This window comes from Triticum aestivum, chromosome 4A (assembly GCF_018294505.1).
Source record: "Triticum aestivum cultivar Chinese Spring chromosome 4A, IWGSC CS RefSeq v2.1, whole genome shotgun sequence".
In the NCBI taxonomy this organism is placed as follows: Eukaryota; Viridiplantae; Streptophyta; class Magnoliopsida; order Poales; family Poaceae; genus Triticum; species Triticum aestivum.
This window is the reverse complement of record NC_057803.1, coordinates 531830728-531849244: the sequence shown is the minus strand read 5'-3', so window position 1 is coordinate 531849244 and position 18517 is coordinate 531830728. Positions and strand designations below refer to the sequence as shown.

The window sequence follows — 18517 nt, the reverse complement described above, 5'->3', positions numbered from 1 at the left end:
CCCCCGAGGCGGCGTCCAACCACCCATCCTCGATCGGCGCAGTTGGCTCCGAATTAAGGGTCGAAGCCGATGCGGGTGCGGCCTCCAGGGCACTGTTCGGCGGCAGAGCTAGATCATGCCCGTTGTGACAGTGCGGCGCGCTCGGCAGTGGCTCGACTCCGTCGAAGATCAAGTCCCCGCGGATGTCAGTCATGTAGTTTAAACTTCCAAACCTGACCTGACGGCCAGGGCGTAGCTTTCGATCTGCTCCAGATGGCCAAGCAAATTAGCCCGCAGTGCAAAGCCGCCGAAGACAGAGATCTATCCGGGGAGACAAGTTTCACCCTGGACCGCATCACTATCAATGATAGTAGGAGTCATCAAGCCTGACGGCGACGACACAGAGGAACTCTCAATGAAAGCACCAATGTCGGTGTCAAAACCGGCGGATCTTGGGAAGGGGGTCCCGAACTGTGCGTCTAGGCCGGATGGTAACAGGAGGCAAGGGATACGAAGTTTTACCCAAGTTCGGGCCCTCTTGATGGAGGTAAAACCCTACGTTCTGCTTGATTAATATTGATGATATGGGTAGTACAAGAGTAGATCTACCACGAGATCGGAGAGGCTAAACCCTAGAAGCTAGCCTATGGTATGATTGTTGTTCTGTATGTTGTCCGACGGACTAAAACCCTCTGGTTTATATAGACACCGGAGAGGGTTAGGGTTACACAAAGTCGGTTACAATTGTAGGAGATCCACATATCCGTATCGCTAAGCTTGCCTTCCACGCCAAGGAAAGTCCCTCCCGGACACGGGACGAAGTCTTCAATCTTGTATCTTCATAGTCCAGGAGTCCGGCTGAAGGTATAGTCCGGCCATCCGAACACCCCCTAATGCAGGACTCCCTTAACCGTATTGCAATAAACATGATCAAATCATATTCATGCTCAACGCAAACACCAAATAACACTTATTTAGTTTCAATACTAATCCCGAAAGTATAGGGAGTGTGTGATGATGATCATATCAATCTTGGAACCACTTCCAACACACATCGTCACTTCACCCTTAACTAGTCTCTGTTTATTCTGCAACTCCCATTTCGAGTTACTAATCTTAGAAACTGAACTAGTATCTAATACTGAGGGGTTGCTATAAACACTAGTAAAATACACATCAATAACATGTATATCAAATATACTTATGTTCACTTTGCCATCCTTATTATCCGCCAATCACTTGGGGCAGTTCCGCTTCCAGTGACCAGTCCCTTTGCACTAGAAGCACTTAGTCTCAGGCTTAGGACCAGACTTGGGCTTCTTCACTTGAGCAGCAACTTGCTTGCTGTTTTTCTTGAAGTTCCCCTTTTTCCCTTTGCCCTTTTCTTGAAACTAGTGATCTTGTCAACCATCAACACTTTATGCTCTTTCTTGATTTTTACCTTCATCGATTTCATCATCATGACAAGCTCGGGAGTCGTTTTCGTCATCCCTTGCATACTATAGTTCATCACAAAGTTCTACTAACTTCGTGATGGTGACTAGAGAATTCTGTCAATCACTATCTTATCTGGAAGATTAACTCCCACTTGATTCAAGCGATTGTAGTACCCAGATAATCTGCGCACATGCTCACTAGTTGAGCGATTCTCCTCCATCTTTTAGCTATAGAACTTGTTGGAGACTTCATATCTCTCAACTCGGGTATTTGCTTCAAATATTAACTTCAACTCCTGGAACATCTCATATGGTCCATGACGTTTAAAACGTCTTTAAAGTCCCGATTCTAAGCCGTTAAGCATGGTGCACTAAACTATCAAGTAGTCATCATATTGAGCTAGCCAAACGTTCATAACGTCTGCATCTGCTTCTGCAATAGGTCTGTCACCTAGCGGTGCATCAAGGACATAATTCTTCTGTGCAGCAATGAGGATAAACCTCAGATCACGGATCCAATCCGCATCATTGCTACTAACATCTTTGAACACAATTTTCTCTAGGAACATATCAAAATAAACATATGAAAGCAACAACGCGAGCTATTGATCTACAACATAGATATGCTAATACTACCAGGACTAAGTTCATGATAAATTAAAGTTCAATTAATCATATTACTTAAGAACTCCCACTTAGATAGACATCCCTCTAATCCTCTAAGTGATCACATGATCCAAATCAACTAAACCATGTCCGATCATCACGTGAGATGGAGTAGTTTAATTGGTGAACATCACTATGTTGATCATATCTACTATATGATTCACGCTCGACCTTTCGGTCTCCGTGTTCCGAGGCCATATCTGTATATGCTTGGTTCGTCAAGTATAACCTGAGTATTCTGCGTGTGCAACTGTTTTGCACCCGTTGTATTTGAACGTAGAGCCTATCACACCCGATCATCACGTGGTGTCTCAGCACGAAGAACTTCCGCAACGGTGCATACTCAGGGAGGACACTTCTTGATAATTAGTGAGAGATCATCTTAAAATGCCACTGTCAATCAAAGCAAGATAAGATGCATAAAAGATAAACATCACATGCAATCAATATAAGTGATATGATATGGCCATCATCATCGTGTGCTTGCGATCTCCATCTTTGAAGCACCGCCATGATCACCATCGTCACCGGCGCGACACTCTGATCACCATCATAGCATCGTTGTCGTCTCGCCAATCTTATGCTTCCACGACTATCGCTACCGTTTAGTGATAAAGTAAAGCATTACAGCGCAATTGCATTGCATACAATAAAGTGACAACCATATGGCTCCTGCCAGTTGCCGATAACTCGGTTACAAAACATGATCATCTCATACAATAAAATTTAGTATCATGGCTTGACCATATCACATCACAACATGCCCTGCAAAAACAAGTTAGACGTCTTCTACTTTGTTTGTTGCAAGTTTTACGTGGCTGCTACGGGCTTAAGCAAGAACCAATCTTACCTACGCATCAAAACCACAACGATAGTTTGTCAAGTTGGTGCTGTTTTAACCTTCGCAAGGACCGGGCATAGCCAGACTCGGTTCAACTAAAGTTGGAGAAACTGACACCCGCCAGCCACCTGTGTGCAAAGCACGTCGGTAGAACCAGTCTCGTGTAAGCGTACACGTAATGTCGGTCCGGGCCGCTTCATCCAACCATACCGCCGAACCAAAGTATGATATGCTGGTAAGCAGTATGACTTATATCGCCCACAACTCACTTGTGTTCTACTCGTGCATATAACATCAACACATAAAACCTAGGCTTGGATGCCACTGTTGGGGAACGTAGTAATTTCAAAAAAAGTCCTACGCGCACGCAAAATCATGGTGATGCATAGCAACGAGAGGGAAGAGTGTTGTCTACGTACCCTCGTAGACTGACAGCGGAAGCGTTATGACAACGCGGTTGATGTAGTCGTACGTCTTCACGGCCCGACCGATCAAGCACCGAAACTACGGCACCTTCGAGTTTTAGCACACGTTCAGCTCGATGACGATCCCGGACTCCGATCCAGCAAAGTGTCAGGGAAGAGTTCCGTCAGCACGACGGCGTGGTGACGATCTTGATGTTCTACCGTCGCAGGGCTTCGCCTAAGCACCGCTACAATATTATCGGGGAGTATGGTGGAAGGGGGCACCGCACACGGATAAGAAAACAATCACGAGGATCAACTTGTGTGTCTAGAGGTGCCCCCTGCCTCCGTATATAAAGGAGCAAAGGGGAGGGTGCGGCCGGCCCTAGGAGGAGGCGCGCCGGAGGAGTCCTACTCCTACCGGGAGTAGGACTCCCCACCTTTCCCTAGTTGGATTAGGACTTGGGGGGGGGGAAGGATGAGAGGGAAGAAAGGAAAGGGGGGCGCCGCCCCCCTCCTTGTCCAATTCGGACTTGGGGGGGAGGGGCGCGCAGCAGCCCCTAGGCCTCCTCTCCTCTTCCTCCACTAGGCCCATTAAGTCCCATTAGGTTACCGGGGGGTTCCGGTAACCTCCCGGTACTCCGGTAAAATGCCGGTTTCACCCGGAACACTTCTGATGTCCAAACATAGGCTTCCAATATATCAATCTTTATGTCTCGACCATTTTGAGACTCCTCGTCATGTTCGTGATCATATCCGGGACTCCGAACAAACTTCGGTTCATCAAAATATATAAACTCATAATGAAACTGTCATCGTAATGTTAAGCGTGCGGACCCTACAGGTTCGAGAACAATGTAGACATGACCGAGACACGTCTCCGGTCAATAACCAATAGCGGAACCTGGATGCTTATATTGGCTCCTACATATTCTACGAAGATCTTTATCGGTCAGACCGCATAACAACATACGTTGTTCCCTTTGTCATCGGTATGTTACTTGCCCGAGATTCGATCGTCGATATCTTAATACCTAGTTCAATCTCGTTACCGGCAAGTCTCTTTACTCGTTCCGTAATACATCATCTCGCAACTAACTCATTAGTTGCAATGCTTGCAAGGCTTATGTGATGTGCATTACCGAGAGGGCCCAGAGATACCTCTCCGACAATCGAAGTGACAAATCCTAATCTCGAAATACGCAAACCCAACATGTACCTTTGGAGACACCTGTAGAGCTCCTTTATAATCACCCAGTTACGTTGTGACGTTTGGTAGCACACAAAGTGTTCCTCCGGCAAACGAAAGTTGCATAATCTCATAGTCATAGGAATATGTATAAGTCATGAAGAAAGCAATAGCAACATACTAAACGATCGGGTGCTAAGCTAATGGAATGGGTCATGTCAATCACATCATTCTCCTAATGATGTGATCCCGTTAATCAAATGACAACACATGTCTATGGTTAGGAAACATAACCATCTTTGATTAACGAGCTAGTCAAGTAGAGGCATACTAGTGACGTTTAGTTTGTCTATGTATTCACACAAGTATTATGTTTCCGGATAATACAATTCTAGCATGAATAATAAATATTTATCATGATATAAGGAAATAAATAATAACTTTATTATTGCCTCTAGGGCATATTTCCTTCAACGAAGGACGAGGCGGGCGACATTGTCGGGCAGGAACTCGTCCCCCCAGTTGGCGCGGGCAAGATCGAACCTCTCAAGGACCGGCGTCTCCCTCAGCATCCTGTGGACGGCGTCGCTGCAGGCCCGGCGGCTCCCGAAGGTGGCCTTGGGGTCATGGATCGGGAACACCTCGTAGATCCCCTGCGGGCGCCTCGTGCTGGACGCTTGCGCCTGCCCTGGAGCCTGTCTTGCCCAGCTCATAGCTCGCGACCAACTTACCTAGCAGTTTCACGATGCACCGCTTGTTTGTGTGGGTTTTGGCCCGCCTGTGGACGGTGGCTTCTCCGCGGACTCGGCACTCCGCGGCGCGGGACGACATGTTCCTGAACGGTGAAGGCAGCGCCGCCGCCGCCATTGAATCAAGGTCTTCCCGTGGAGTCTAACCTATTGCTAGATTCGCTGAGCTCCGTTAAGGAATATAAGGAAAGGTGGTATCGTGCGTATATAGAAAGACTATAGATGCACTTTAACCCTATACTTAAATTATGTACTCCCTCCGTTCGAAATTATTTATCGCAGAAATGGATGTATCTAGACGTATTTTAGTTCTAGATACATCCATATCCGAGACAAGTAATTTCGAACGGAGGGAGTACTTCATTGCTCCTCAAAATTTACTAGATTATTAACCATATACCTTTTTGTCGATTCAGATATGACGTGAACAAGGCAAACTCTATCTACACGACTACACGTATTGGTAATCAGCAACGCAACGGCTTGGAAAAAGCGGCATCTACCCAGTCGTATACGGGACGTACATGTAGGGTACGTACTACATATATTGCCAACTGCCCTAGACTCGGGTCGAGACGTCCAAACTGCAAATCCCCGATTTAGTTCGCTTCGCCACAACACCCCGCCGCCGGAAACCCACCAAGAAGCCGATCGATCCATGGACACGACGAGACCGACGGGCTGGGAGATGCCGGCACCGAACATCTTCGACCAGGTGCGCGACGAGGCCATCGTTGGCGCCACTTTCGGCTCCATCTACTACTTCGTCAAGGGCGTCTGCACCTCCCCAAACGGGAGCCGTCTTGCCGGCGGCTTTCTGGCGGTCCCATGAACGCGCTCTACGTGGGCCGTTGGGCAGCCTGGTTTGGCGTTGCCCAGTCGACCAAGTGCACCGTCCAGCACGTGTCACCGGGATATCCCTTCGGAAACACGGCCGCCTTAGGAGTCGCCCAAACCCTCTTCGCCATGCATCACCGGTCACGCGTGGCCCTTCGCACCGGGCTCATAGCTGTGGCGATGGGCGGGGTCCTTGACATGGCCGTTTATAGCCAAAAACGCTCTGCTTGCACACCTGGGGTTCCTGCCAGCCCATGCCGTGTTTGATTGATGTTAGCTTGTGTTTACTTTGCTTGTACACTGTAATTTTTCATTTGTAAATTGGAGTGTAAAACAAATACTATTGTAATGTTAACTCTTACTTCCTCCGTCACAGAATAAGTGTTGCTGATTTAGTACAACTTTAGTGAAAAAGTTGTAGTACTATACAAGGCACGGGCAAGTAGCTTTTTCAATGGAAAACTCGATGCAATAATAATAAAAAAATGCTAGAAAGTGCACGTGATTTGGCCTCTCCGAGCAGCCTTTTGTGGACCGTTGGATTTGAGCTTGTATGATCTTCTCTCTCCACTCAACACGAAGCCCCGATTCTCAAATCTCACTCACCCATCTTCATGTGATCTGGCTGTCTTTGCGTGGCTCCCTAACAACCAACTCCCAAGCAGTGGCGCCCATTGAAGCCGTTCATGTTGTCGATCAACACGAGCCAGGGAACAAGAGAGTGGCGGCATCCTCTCGATCCACCACAACGACGACATAGACGGGTCAGGAGGGTATGAGCTTCGTGGATGTGGCAGATCTGGAGCTGGTGAATCAGCGGTGGCGTGGAGGAGCATGCTTAACACATTCTCCTCTCATTAACAACTTCATCAATAAGATCCTCCATGCTAGGAGAGTGAAGATGCATGAATGGTGGGTGTTGGTGGGTGTGCGAGATGTTGGAGTGTATATTACCAATGTAGGAGGATGAGGCCCGGAGTTGCACACTCCTCCAAGATGCCTAGCTCCAAAGCATCCAAATAATCCAAATCTACCATTTTGATTCCTAGACAGTTGGTCGAGGCAGCAGACAAAGTTGCACATCTCACTGCCAAAGTAGTTGGGGCAGGGGTCAGCAGTGAAAATTGCACATCCACGAGTAGAGGAAAAGTTCCCCGAAAAAAACGAGTAGAGGAAAAATTGCACAGTGACTTCTAAATAGTTAGTTGGGATAGTAGACGAAGTTGCACGTCTCACTAGTAGGATTGTAGACGAAGTTGCGCATCCTAGCTAGTGTCACCATCGTTCTACGAAACCATGGCGGCCGGCGTCGAGCAACCTAGTCAGCGAATGCGACGAAGAGAGCAGGGGAAAGAGAGAGAGAGAGAGAGAGAGAGAGAGAGAGAGAGAGAGAGAGAGAGAGAGAGAGAGAGAGTGGCACTTCTGTCTGATAAGGACCAACCGCGTCGTTTTGACCGGTTTTGTCCAAACGGTGCCGTTAGGCCACGTCATCATTTTCCTGAACGGCGAAGGCAGCGCCGCCGCCACCATTGAATGGAGGTCTCCCCGAGGAGTCTAACCTATTGCTCGATTCGCTGGGCACCGTTAAGGAGTAAGGAAAGGTGGTACCGCGCGCGTATAGACGCTCGTCGTGTCAGGGTTTAACCCTATACTCAAATTCTGTACTACATTGCCCCTCAAACTTTACTAGATTGAGCCCTGCACGGAGCGACACCGGAACGTTCTTTGTACAAAGTCCTTGCCTTCTGTAGTAGGTATACATTGAAAAATGTATTTGCCCTTGGAAACTCTATCTACAGTTCTACACGTATACGGGACGTACAGGACACGCACTCCATATATTGCCAACTGCCCTAGACTCGGGTCGAGACGTCCAAACTACTTCTACAAACCCCCGATCTAGATCGCTTCGCCAACTTGTAATCCAAGCCACAGCCACCCCACCTCTGCCGCCGGAAACCTACCAAGAAGCCGATCGATCCATGGGCACGACGAGACCGACGGGCGGGGAGATGCCGGCACCGAACGTCATCAACCAGGTGCGCGAGGAGGCCATCATTGGCGCCATTTTCGGCTCCGCCGTCCACTTCGTCGAGGGCGTCTGCACCTCCCTAAACGGGAGCCGCCTCGCCGGCGGCTTTCTGGCCGTCCCCGAGAACGCGCTCGCCGTCGGCCGTTGGGCAGCCTGGTTTGGTGTTGTCTAGGCGACTAGGTGCACCGTGCAGCAAGTGTCCCTGGGTTACCCCTTTGAAAGCACGGTCGCCCTGGGAGTCACCGACACCCTCTTCTCCATGCATCACGGGCCACGCGTGGCCCTCCGCAACGGGCTCAGATTTGCGGCCATAGGCGGGGTCTTTGACATGGTCATGTATAGCCTAAAACGCTCTGCTCGCGCACCTGAAATCCCGGCCACCCAATGTCGCGTTTGATTGATGTCGGCCTCTGTTTACTTTTCTTGTTGAACTATAATTTTTCCTCTATCAATTAGAGTGTAAAACAAATACTCGAGTATTGCTACTGTTACAAGCCTTACAAGGCGGCTTAAATGGCTGTTCCAATGAAAAAGTCGGTGCGATAATAAAAATATTCTAAATGTTAGAAAGGGGTGCACACACGATTTGGCCTCTCCTAACGGCCGACCGTTGGATTTGAGCTAGTATGATCTTCTGTCTCCACTCAACTCGAAGACTCGATTCCCAAATCTCACTCATCCACCTTCCTGTGCGGCTCATCGAAGGCCATCCCCTTGATTTTATGCTTGTTTTGTTCTTAAAAAGGACAAACAATTTTTAGATAATTGTGCTTTTTATGTACTCACTAGTAGAAAACAGGGCTTTGGTCCAGGCCGCAGCCCATTAGTCCCGGTTCAGTCCAGAACCGGGACCAATGGAGGCATTGGTCCTGGTTCGTGAGCCCAGGGGGCCGGCCGGGCCACGTGGGCCATTGGTCCCGGTTGATGGGATGAACCGGGACCAATGGGCCTCGCTCCTGGCCCTCGCTCCTGGCCCACAACCATTGGTCTCGGTTCGTGCCTCAAACCGGGACTAAAGATTAGACCTTTAGTCCCGGTTTGAGGCACGAACCGGGACTAATGGGGTTGAGACCTTTAGTCCCGGTTCGTGCCACGAACTGGTACTAAAGGTCCTATTTTCAAACTCTACCCCCCCCCCCCCCCCCCCGGTGGATCGCCTTTTCAGTTTTAAAAAAATAAAAGAAAATGATGGAAATGTCAAAAAAATAAAAGAAAATAAGTTTCCCATGTGATATGTGGTCTAGTTGTTGGGAAAATTTGCAAATGTGAATTTTGACTTTATTTGCAAAATCTCTCTGAAATTTGTAAAAATGGGCATAACTTTTGCATACTAACTCGGATGAAAAAGTTTTTTATATGAAAAATCATCTGCTCGAAAAGTTACATCCGAACGTTAAACATTTTCAAAATCCTCAAAAACCTAATAGAAAAAAAGTTACGGGGCTTTTAAGATCTAGATTGAAAAAAATTTAAACAGTGGGCAAACTGTGGTCAAACAATGGTCAAACTAATTATTCTAGAATATTAGTGTTACTAAATAATTATTTCTGTTATTTCAATTTTGGTCAAATCTGGTCAAACTATGGTCAAACAATGGTCAAACTAATTATTCAAGAAATATTAGTGTTACTAAATAATTATTGTTTTTTAAAACAATAGTTTCAAAATAAAACTATGAAATGTGTCACTTCATGCTCAAGCAAAATTCCTGAAGGTTAATAGGATCGACATCTTAGTATTGTCAGGAAAACAACAAGTGCAGACTTGGAGCGAGGGAGAATAGAACCCGAAAGTTAAGCGTGCTCAGGCTGGGGGAGTGGGAGGATGGGTGACCGTTTGGGAAGTTAGATGATTTGGAATGATGAGGGATGATTAGAGGATAAATTGAGAAGTGATGAGGGGTGGTGATTACAGACTAGAGGTTAAAATAATTCAGAAATTTGAAAATAAAAAAATTTAAAAAAAAATTCAAAAAAAATCATAAAATTTCCTTTAGTCCCGGTTTGTGTTACCAACCGGGACTAAAGGTGGAGCTCCACGTGTCCGCGCCCTTTAGTCCCGGTTCTGGATTGAACTGAGACTAAAGGGATAGGCATTAGTACCGACCCTTTAGTCCCGGTTCCAGAACCGGGACAACAGGCCCTTTTTCTACCAGTGACTCTCTGCGAGTTATTTACTCGAAACCACCACATTATGGGTTAGGGTAACAGATCGGTACCACATTTGAGGCAGTTCACAAAAAAACACCAACAATGGGGCTAATCTGTAACGCGGAGCACTGACGCTACGTTTTAGCCCAGAAAACAGCGAATCCGATAGGTGGGTCCCGCCTGTCAGGCTGACGTGGCGCGTGTTAAGTTGCCATCAGCAAAAAGACTACTTTTAGGGATGACACAAGTCTGTTTTGGAGTTAGTCCAGCATATATTTATGCATTTGCTCAAGGCAGCAACTAAAATTGCACATCAACTGCTAAGTACTCCCCCCGTTCCGAATTATTTGTCACAGGTATAGATGTACCTATATATATTTTCGTTCTAGATATATCCATTTCCGCGGTGAGTAATTTGGAACGGAGGGAGTAATTGGTCGTGATAGTTGGGGCAGGGTGCCAACATTAGTGGAGAAAGTTGCATGTCAACTACTAGGTAGTTGGTCGTAGCAACAGAAGAAGGTACACATCTCACTAGCATAGTACTTGATAGGGGTGCTAGCAAGGAAAATTGCACATCCACGAATAGGGGAGGCTAAGTTGCACAAGAGAGAGAGCGCCGGCTTCCTCTCGACCCACCATTACCACAACCATGACGGAGATGTACCTGCAGGAGAAGATGTCAATATCCAAGAAGAAGAAGAAGAAGAAGAAGAAGAAGAAGAAGAAGAAGAAGAAGAAGAAGAAGAAGAAGAAGAAGGTATAGTCCAGTTAGATCTGCACATATACTCCAAATAAACATATCCTAATGTAAACATGATCATCAGTGCTCCAAATAAAGTGCAGTCCTAGATTATTACCAGGGGACCGAAATACAGTAAACCTAACATATCCTGAAGTAATTATGCACCATAATTTATTCAGTTACTACAGCAACTACTCGAGGTTTTGCAAATTTCAAGTTTCTTGTTTGCAAGTTTCAGTACTCCAAATAAACATATCATGGGAGACAGCAAGTAGTTTGAGTAGTCAACTACAGTTTCCTTAAACTGAATTTAGTGAACTTTTACTTCTAGGACTGAACAAATACTCCAAAAATTTAGCTGAGCACTTATAAATTTGCACATACTCCAGGAGTACAAACTTGTTGCGAACTTACAAGTAAAGCTAGGAATATCTGTGCAAGTTAAGCCACATCAGATATTGCACTTACAGTAAAAAATTATGCTACTCCAGCATATTGCAGTTAAAGTAACTACTCAAGAGTACTGGGGCATTGGAGTAACTTGCACTATACTCCAGGATATTGCACTTACAGTAAAGCCACTAACAGTAATATACTGCAAGTTCAGTATACAGTACAGTAAATTACTTGTACAACTACTACTCCTACTGTTGCTGCTACTTTAAATGGACAAACAATTGGTACTACAATACACCTCTGCTACAACAGAGGGGGTACTTCTTAGCTAAATGCAGCTTTGCTATTTCTCAAGACACAGATTGGTGCTACAACAATTGGCTAACATCTGGAACATTATATTATGCATTTTTGCCTTGTACTGTGTTCTGAATGATTAAAGCTATATGTGATCAGTGCAATGGTTACTTGCATGACTTCAAGCTACTGACACTGTAAGCCCTGAAACCATGCATCATCGACCCATGATGATCTTGAAAATTCTTTTTCCCGATATTTTTGACCCTCCTTTATTCCCATAAAGCTGCGCAATTCAAGTCCCTATTTGGATGCTTTAAGCTTTGGGAATCGAAATGTTTTCAAAGACTGTCAAGCTACTATTGTTTCCCCCCTTTTCCTTTCTTACTTTTCATGAAACCAAAGTTTCAGTCAAGAATCTTCGAACAGATGATTACTAGACCCTCACATGACAAAATTGCCTCAAGTAATACAAAAAGCTGTGTAGTAGTACTGCTAGTACACATTTCAGCATGAACAAGAACTAGTGTAAAGGAGATGACAATGGATGGTGGCTGAAGATTACCAGGAGATTACAAAGGGCCAAAGCCATGATGGAGATGACTATTAAATTGGACAGCACAAACCCCTAGATGATGGTACGTAGTAGCATATGATCAAACCCTATACACCTTTGATGAAAAGAAAAGAAGATATAGTAGAAAAGAAGATGAGAATTAGGGGAAAAACAAAGTTACATGTTTATTGCTCTTCCCCATCCCCTGTCACCCTCACTGTCGATCTACCCAAGAAACTGTAGAATGCTAGCCCCAATTAGTAGTAGTGCTGTAATTCGGCCCTGAGTACTCTGTAATAGCAACGTCAATTTGCTGCATGATTTGTTCTGCCGGACTTAGTTCAGCAGGTCCGGGAACAGCTTGTAGCAGTTGGGCCCCTTGTCCGGCTCCGGCGCCGACGAGGACGACGCCGACGACGGCGAGGGCTGGGTGGACGCGTGGCGGGGGAACTCGGACAGCATCTGCACCACCTCCCTCATGGTCGGGCGCTCCACGCTGTTCTCCTGGACGCAGAGCATGGACACGAAGAAGAGGTGGGACACCTCGTCCATGGGCACCGTGCTGAGCCGGCGGTCGACGACCTTGGGCACGCTCTCCCGCCGGCCGTCGGTGACCCGCTTCGCCCACTGCACGATGTCCACCCCTTCCCCGAAGTCCCCCACCGGCCGCCGGCCGGTGACGAGCTCCAGCAGGACGACGCCGAAGCTGTACACGTCGCTCTTCTCGTCCACTCTCAGGGTGTACGCGTACTCTGCAAACAAACACGGCCACAATCAGCATGCCTGCTAATCACATCATCATGGCAACATTTCAACTAGTGTAACTTCTCTTCTCGTCAAAGAACACAATGATTAAATCAATGGGTAGTAAAAGAGAAAGCTATGGACGTAAACCTAGGAGGAGTGTTCTCAACGTGCACCACCGCACTGATCAGTATAAGATAATAATACTACTAGCCTGATCTCAAATCTAAGCGCGATCGTTATAAATTATGTTCAAAACCTAGCGTACGCTAGGATGGCGAGCTTGGCATGCTAGGAAAAGCGAGCCTGTGCTACGGTGCTGATTTGAATAGTACAGAAACTGGCTATGTGCGCCTAGGACAGAGGCGAGTGCGTACAACATTCTGCGACGAATCCCAAGAGAAACCGCCTACCCTACCCTTTGCAGATCCACCGGAATCTTTCCCATACATACGCGCATAGTATATTCTATCGACCAAGTTCGTCAAATCCAAGGAAAATTCTTCGCCGGGATCAAGAAGAGGAGCTCTGTCAGTTAATCCAGCCCATGCCTGCCCTGAGATCTTGCCAAATCCCAAACCCGGAAGAGCAGAAAGGAAAAGCAGAGAGAGAGGGAGAGAGGGGAAAACTTATACTACAAACTTCGTGACCGTAACAGTGAGGGCGCCCGTGCCGTTCGAAAGGGTAGGAACAGCGTGCCGGGGGCGCCCCGGCTTTGGCTTTGGCGACGTAACGGCGGCAAAGCGGGAGGCTGCTTTGGCGAGGCCCCAGGAGCGGGACGGAGGAGGAGGATGACGAGGCTTTTTTTTACCGGAGTGAGTGAGTGTGTCCCATGCCGGTCAAAGATACAGCAGCGCAACCGAGTCGATCCTGACCTAAAGGGCCGTGCCGGGCTGGACCAGCCGGTACTGGTACCCAGTAATACCTACCGTGTCATACGGGAGGTCCGTATCCTACTGCTACAGACCTCACCAGGCTGACGAAGCCTCGTACTACCACTACGAGAAAATTACCGAGTCAGAGGGATACGGGTGACGAGAAGATCGGGCGGGCTGAAACTCAAACCCCCTTTTGCCATGCCCGATGCTGCTGCTCTGGCGCACGCACTGGCCCGGCCTGACACGACGCGGCCCACACTGCGCGCTGTGGTACACGGGAGGTCTCGGCTCATGCACTGCATGGCACGGAGTTTTTGTTTGGCATACACGACGCATGGCATGGCCGTGTCGGGTTCGCGACTTGTGTTGGCCAGCGTGCGGCCGGCGTCCGGGCGCGCCCACAAGGCGGCATCGTGTGGTCGCAATCGCGCCGGGTCGGGGGCCCGCGGGAAAATAATTGGGTGCTCGAGTGCGAGCCTGAGCAGAGCACCCCTTTTCGGCCGCTTTCGCCGAGGGCCCGCCGGCGCCCGCAGTGCTGCTGGCCGCTGCTGATGTGGTGTAAAGTCAGACCGGATCGGATGGCCTTCTACTGCCACTGCGTGTCATGTGCATACACAGAGCCGGACCGGACCGGACCGGACGGGCAGCCGCAGCTCAGCTCGGGTCGGGTCGGCGCTCAAAGTAGCCCTCCGCCATGCCCTCCCGTCCCCCCATTTCAAAACTACACACCTTGTTTCTCCTCCTGACATATTCTTACTAAGGATTTGAAATGTAAAAACATCCTAGTATACAGCTTGATTTCGAGGTGTAAACGTACTGGGAGGGACCAAAAGTTTCCGTGCGATTGATCTGAAACAGTGAGGCAGTGAGCTACTCCTACACTCACTGTGGCTCTGCGCCTGCGGTCTGGGCAGACAATGAGACATAGTAGTACTACTAACCACTATCACTATCTGCGTGCATGTGGTCAATCGTACGTGAAGGTTTTTAAGTCGCGACAAACCTAATCAGGCGCTCACTTGTCCTGGCGCAGTACCACCACTGGCTATTGACTTCGGAAGAGCGGGTCCCACGGCCCAGAGACGGGGGCCAGCCCCGTGCAAGGCGGCGACAAGCAGACGAGCTCGGAAAACCGATGGATCCTAAACCAAATCTGATTGACCCCTCATCGGCAGGCACGCAAGGCGATAAGCGACTAGAGACAAAACACCAGCACATGTGTATGTAACGAGACGTGTTCGTACATACCTGGCGCGATGTAGCCGTAGGACCCGGCGACGGCGGACATGCACTCGGACGCGCCGGCGTTGGCCGCGCCGGCGCCGGCGCCGGAGCGGAGGAACTTGGCCAGCCCGAAGTCCGCCACGTGGGCCTCCAGGCCGTCGCCGAGGAGGATGTTGTTGGACTTGACGTCCCGGTGCACGATCATCGGGCTGCAGTCGTGGTGCAGGTAGCAGAGCCCGCGCGCCGCCTCCAGCGCGATCCGGTACCGCCGGTCCCACGCCAGGAACCCGCCGCCCTTGCCGTGGAGCACCTCGCCGAGGCTGCCGCCGCCCATGTACTCGTACACCAGCACGTTCGCCTCCTGGTCGTTGGTGCAGAAGGCTAGCAGCCGCACGATGTTCCGGTGTCGGATGCTGCCCAGCGTCCGGATCTCCGCGCGGAACCCGTGGTCGTGCCGCCCGCCGCCGTTCAGACGCTTCACGGCGATCGCGCCGCCCGACCGGGCTCGTCCCGCGTACACCACGCCGGCGCCGCCGCGGCCCACCACGTTGCCGTCCTTCATGCACTCGATCACCTCCGCGATGCCGAAGTCCACCTTGTGGAACGCCGTGAACCGCCACGCGCCGTCCGGCCCGCCGCCGGGGTACGACCGAGCGCGCAGCACGGCCGCCGCGGCGAAGATCACCGAGCACGCCAGCAGACCCAGCGCGAACACCAGCTTGTAGTCCCCCGCCGTCGCCCGCCGCGGGCTCACGGCCGTCGACCCGCCGGCGTCGCTGCTGATGTTGCAGGGCCGGTTCAGCACCGGCCCGCACAGCCTCGGGTTGCCCGCGAACGCCGTCTCGTTCAGGTACCGCAGCTGGCCCGTGTCCGGCAGCTGGCCGGACAGGTCGTTGTAGGAGAAGTCGGCCGCCGTGAGGCTGCTCATCGCCCCGATCGCGGCGGGGATCGACTCCTCGAGCTGGTTCCTCGACAGGTTGAGGTAATTCAGCACCCGTATCCCGGCGATGGCCTCCGGGATTGGCCCAGACAGCTTGTTGGTGCTGAGGTCAATGTACGTGAGCTGCCCGCACCGGCCGATGGCCTCCGGTATCGGCCCGGACAACTCATTGCCGCTGAGGTCGAGCTTCACGAGCAGCCGGAGCTCCCCTACCTCCGGCGGCACGGCGCCGGCGAGACGGTTGTTGCTGACCAGCAGCGTCTGCAGAGCGGAGAGGTTGGCCAGCGCGGCAGGCAGCGGCCCGGACAGCAGGTTGTTGGACAGGTTGAGCTGGGCCAGCTGCGACTCCGAACCGGTCAGGGTCGGGCTCGGGTTCGACGGGACCGGACCGGAGAGCAGGTTGTTCTGCAGCTCCAGCAGGTTGAGCCGCGGGAGGTAGAGGAAGCCGGCGGGAATGCTGCCGTTGAGGTAGTTGTGGCCGAACCGGACCCGGGTGAGGCTCGCGCACGAGCCGAGCGCCCCGGGGATGGGGCCGAAGAGGAAGTTGTTCATGAGGATGGCGGTGTGCAGCTCGCCGGAGGAGCACAGCATCTCGGGGATCATGCCGGTGAGCCGGTTCGACGACAGGTCGACGAGCCGGAGCGCCGCGCTGGCGCCGAGGCCCGCCGGGACGCGGCCGGTCAAGTTGTTCATGAAGAGCTGCAGCGTCTCCAGCCGCGGCATCGCAGCGACGAAGTCGGGGACCGGGCCGTGGAGCCGGTTGAGGAACAGGTTGAGCAGCCGGAGCGAGGTGAGGGACGCCAGGGTGCTCGGCACCTCGCCGGTGAGCGCGTTGTTGGACAGGTCCAGCCTGGTGAGCGCCGTGAGGTTGCCGAGCTCCGGCGGGATTTCGCCGGTCAGCTGGTTCGTGTGGAGGAACAGCGTGTCGAGGGAGGCCAGCTCGCCCAGCTCCGACGGGATGCTCCCGGTGAGGCCGCAGTTGGAGACGTCCAGCATGGTGAGGTTGCGCAGCCGGCCGAGCTCCGGCGGGATGCCGCCGTCGAATGCGTTGTAGTACCCGAGATACAGCTCCCTGAGGCTCGTCAGGTTGCCGAGCTCCGGCGGGATGGCGCCCTGCAGGTTGTTGCCGTTGAGGGACAGGTACTCCAGAGCCAGCATCCCGCCGTACGACGCGGGTATCACCCCGGAGAAGTAATTGCCGCCGAGGTCAAGGTATCGGAGCCGCGGCAGCGCCGTCACGCCGGCCGGGAGCGAGGAGGAGAAGTTGTTGTCGTAGGCGTCGAACACCTCGAGGCTGGGGAGCGACGGGAAGTCCCAGCCGTCGAGGCCGCCGCCGAGCTGGTTGCCGGAAACATTGACGTAGCGGAGCTCCGGGAGCGCGGACACGGCCACCGCGCCCACGATGCCGTTCCCGGCGAGGGAGAGGCTCGCGAGCGCGGCGAGCCCAGTCACCTCGGCCGTGACGGGCGCGCCAGTGGACACGTTCATGTTGGCGATGTCGACGGAGACGACCCTGCCGCCGGCGCAGCGGACGCCGGTCCACTCGCACACGGAGGCGACATTGCCCGGCAGCCACGAGCGCAGCACGTGGGGGCGGCAGCTGAGGGAGGCCTTGAGGGAGAGCAAGGCCAGCGCATCTCCATGCAACGCCTCGCCGTGTCCATAGCCATCGACACTACCGATGGATAGTGGTAGAAGAAAAATCAAGGAGAGCAAGACAAAAGGATGGAGAGCCTTCATCTGGCCTACAATTCTTGCGGCTTGCGAACTGTGGTGAGAAACTAGCTAGAATACGCAGCCATTGGCAATGCCATTGCTGCTGTTTCAGTGAGCTTATAGACACTTGGAGTGACGGATGGATGGATGGATGTTGAGATGGTAGAGAGGTAGATGGGTAGATAGAGGGAACGGCAAAGGCATGCAAGAATCTTGAGAAGCTTCACATGAAAATGGCGGCGAGAGGCGTGAGCTTCACACCGAAGGTGAAGGGGAGGGGAATATGTTCTCTGTGTGACAAGAATGGCTTTGTCTTTTGAGCTATTTATGCCTTGTGGGAGAAGGGTGTCCGGTGCATCGGGCGGGCTCTGCTTTGGGTGTCTCTGTGTTCTATCTTCTCCTCCTCCTCTCTCTGGTCCTCTTCATCTCTCTCTCCATTGCTTCTCTTTTTGCTTTATCTTTCGGAGCAGAGAAACTAACTGTTAAAGGCTTGTAGTGGGCGAGGAAGCAGCCGTGGCAAGTGATGGGGAGTTTCCAGCTTTGGCGTTTTTTATCAACAAATTGTTCCATTGGCTTTGGGGAGTATTTAGAAAGGCTTCGGGCAATTATGGCATGGCGCCCGACAGAGAAAGGGAAATGCACTCTGGTCTCCGTCCGACTACAGGGCCCGTGATTGAATTTGGGCAATGATGAAAGAGAGCAATCAAACTACTCCAGTGTGTTCGATATGTGTATGTG

The 18517-nt window shown here is 51.0% G+C and overlaps 1 protein-coding gene across 2 annotated transcripts; it reads right to left on the bottom strand.

The window, feature by feature from the left end:
* Positions 1-10706: 10706 nt before the first annotated feature.
* On the bottom strand, positions 10707-18203 carry LOC123086737 (leucine-rich repeat receptor-like serine/threonine-protein kinase BAM1). 2 transcript variants are annotated; one of them, XM_044508514.1, is made up of 2 exons: positions 15148-18203; positions 10707-10950 (listed from the first exon to the last, which is right to left on the bottom strand). In XM_044508514.1, the coding sequence occupies exons 1-2, from the start codon at positions 17801-17803 to the stop codon at positions 10925-10927; spliced, it is 2682 nt and encodes an 893-aa protein (XP_044364449.1). In that variant the 5' UTR covers positions 17804-18203; the 3' UTR covers positions 10707-10924. The 2 variants fall into 2 exon arrangements, with proteins under 2 accessions (XP_044364449.1, XP_044364448.1); XM_044508513.1 differs by lacking the exon at positions 10707-10950 and adding an exon at positions 12227-13029 and having other exon boundaries at positions 15148-18194.
* Between the last annotated feature and the right edge of the window lie 314 nt (positions 18204-18517).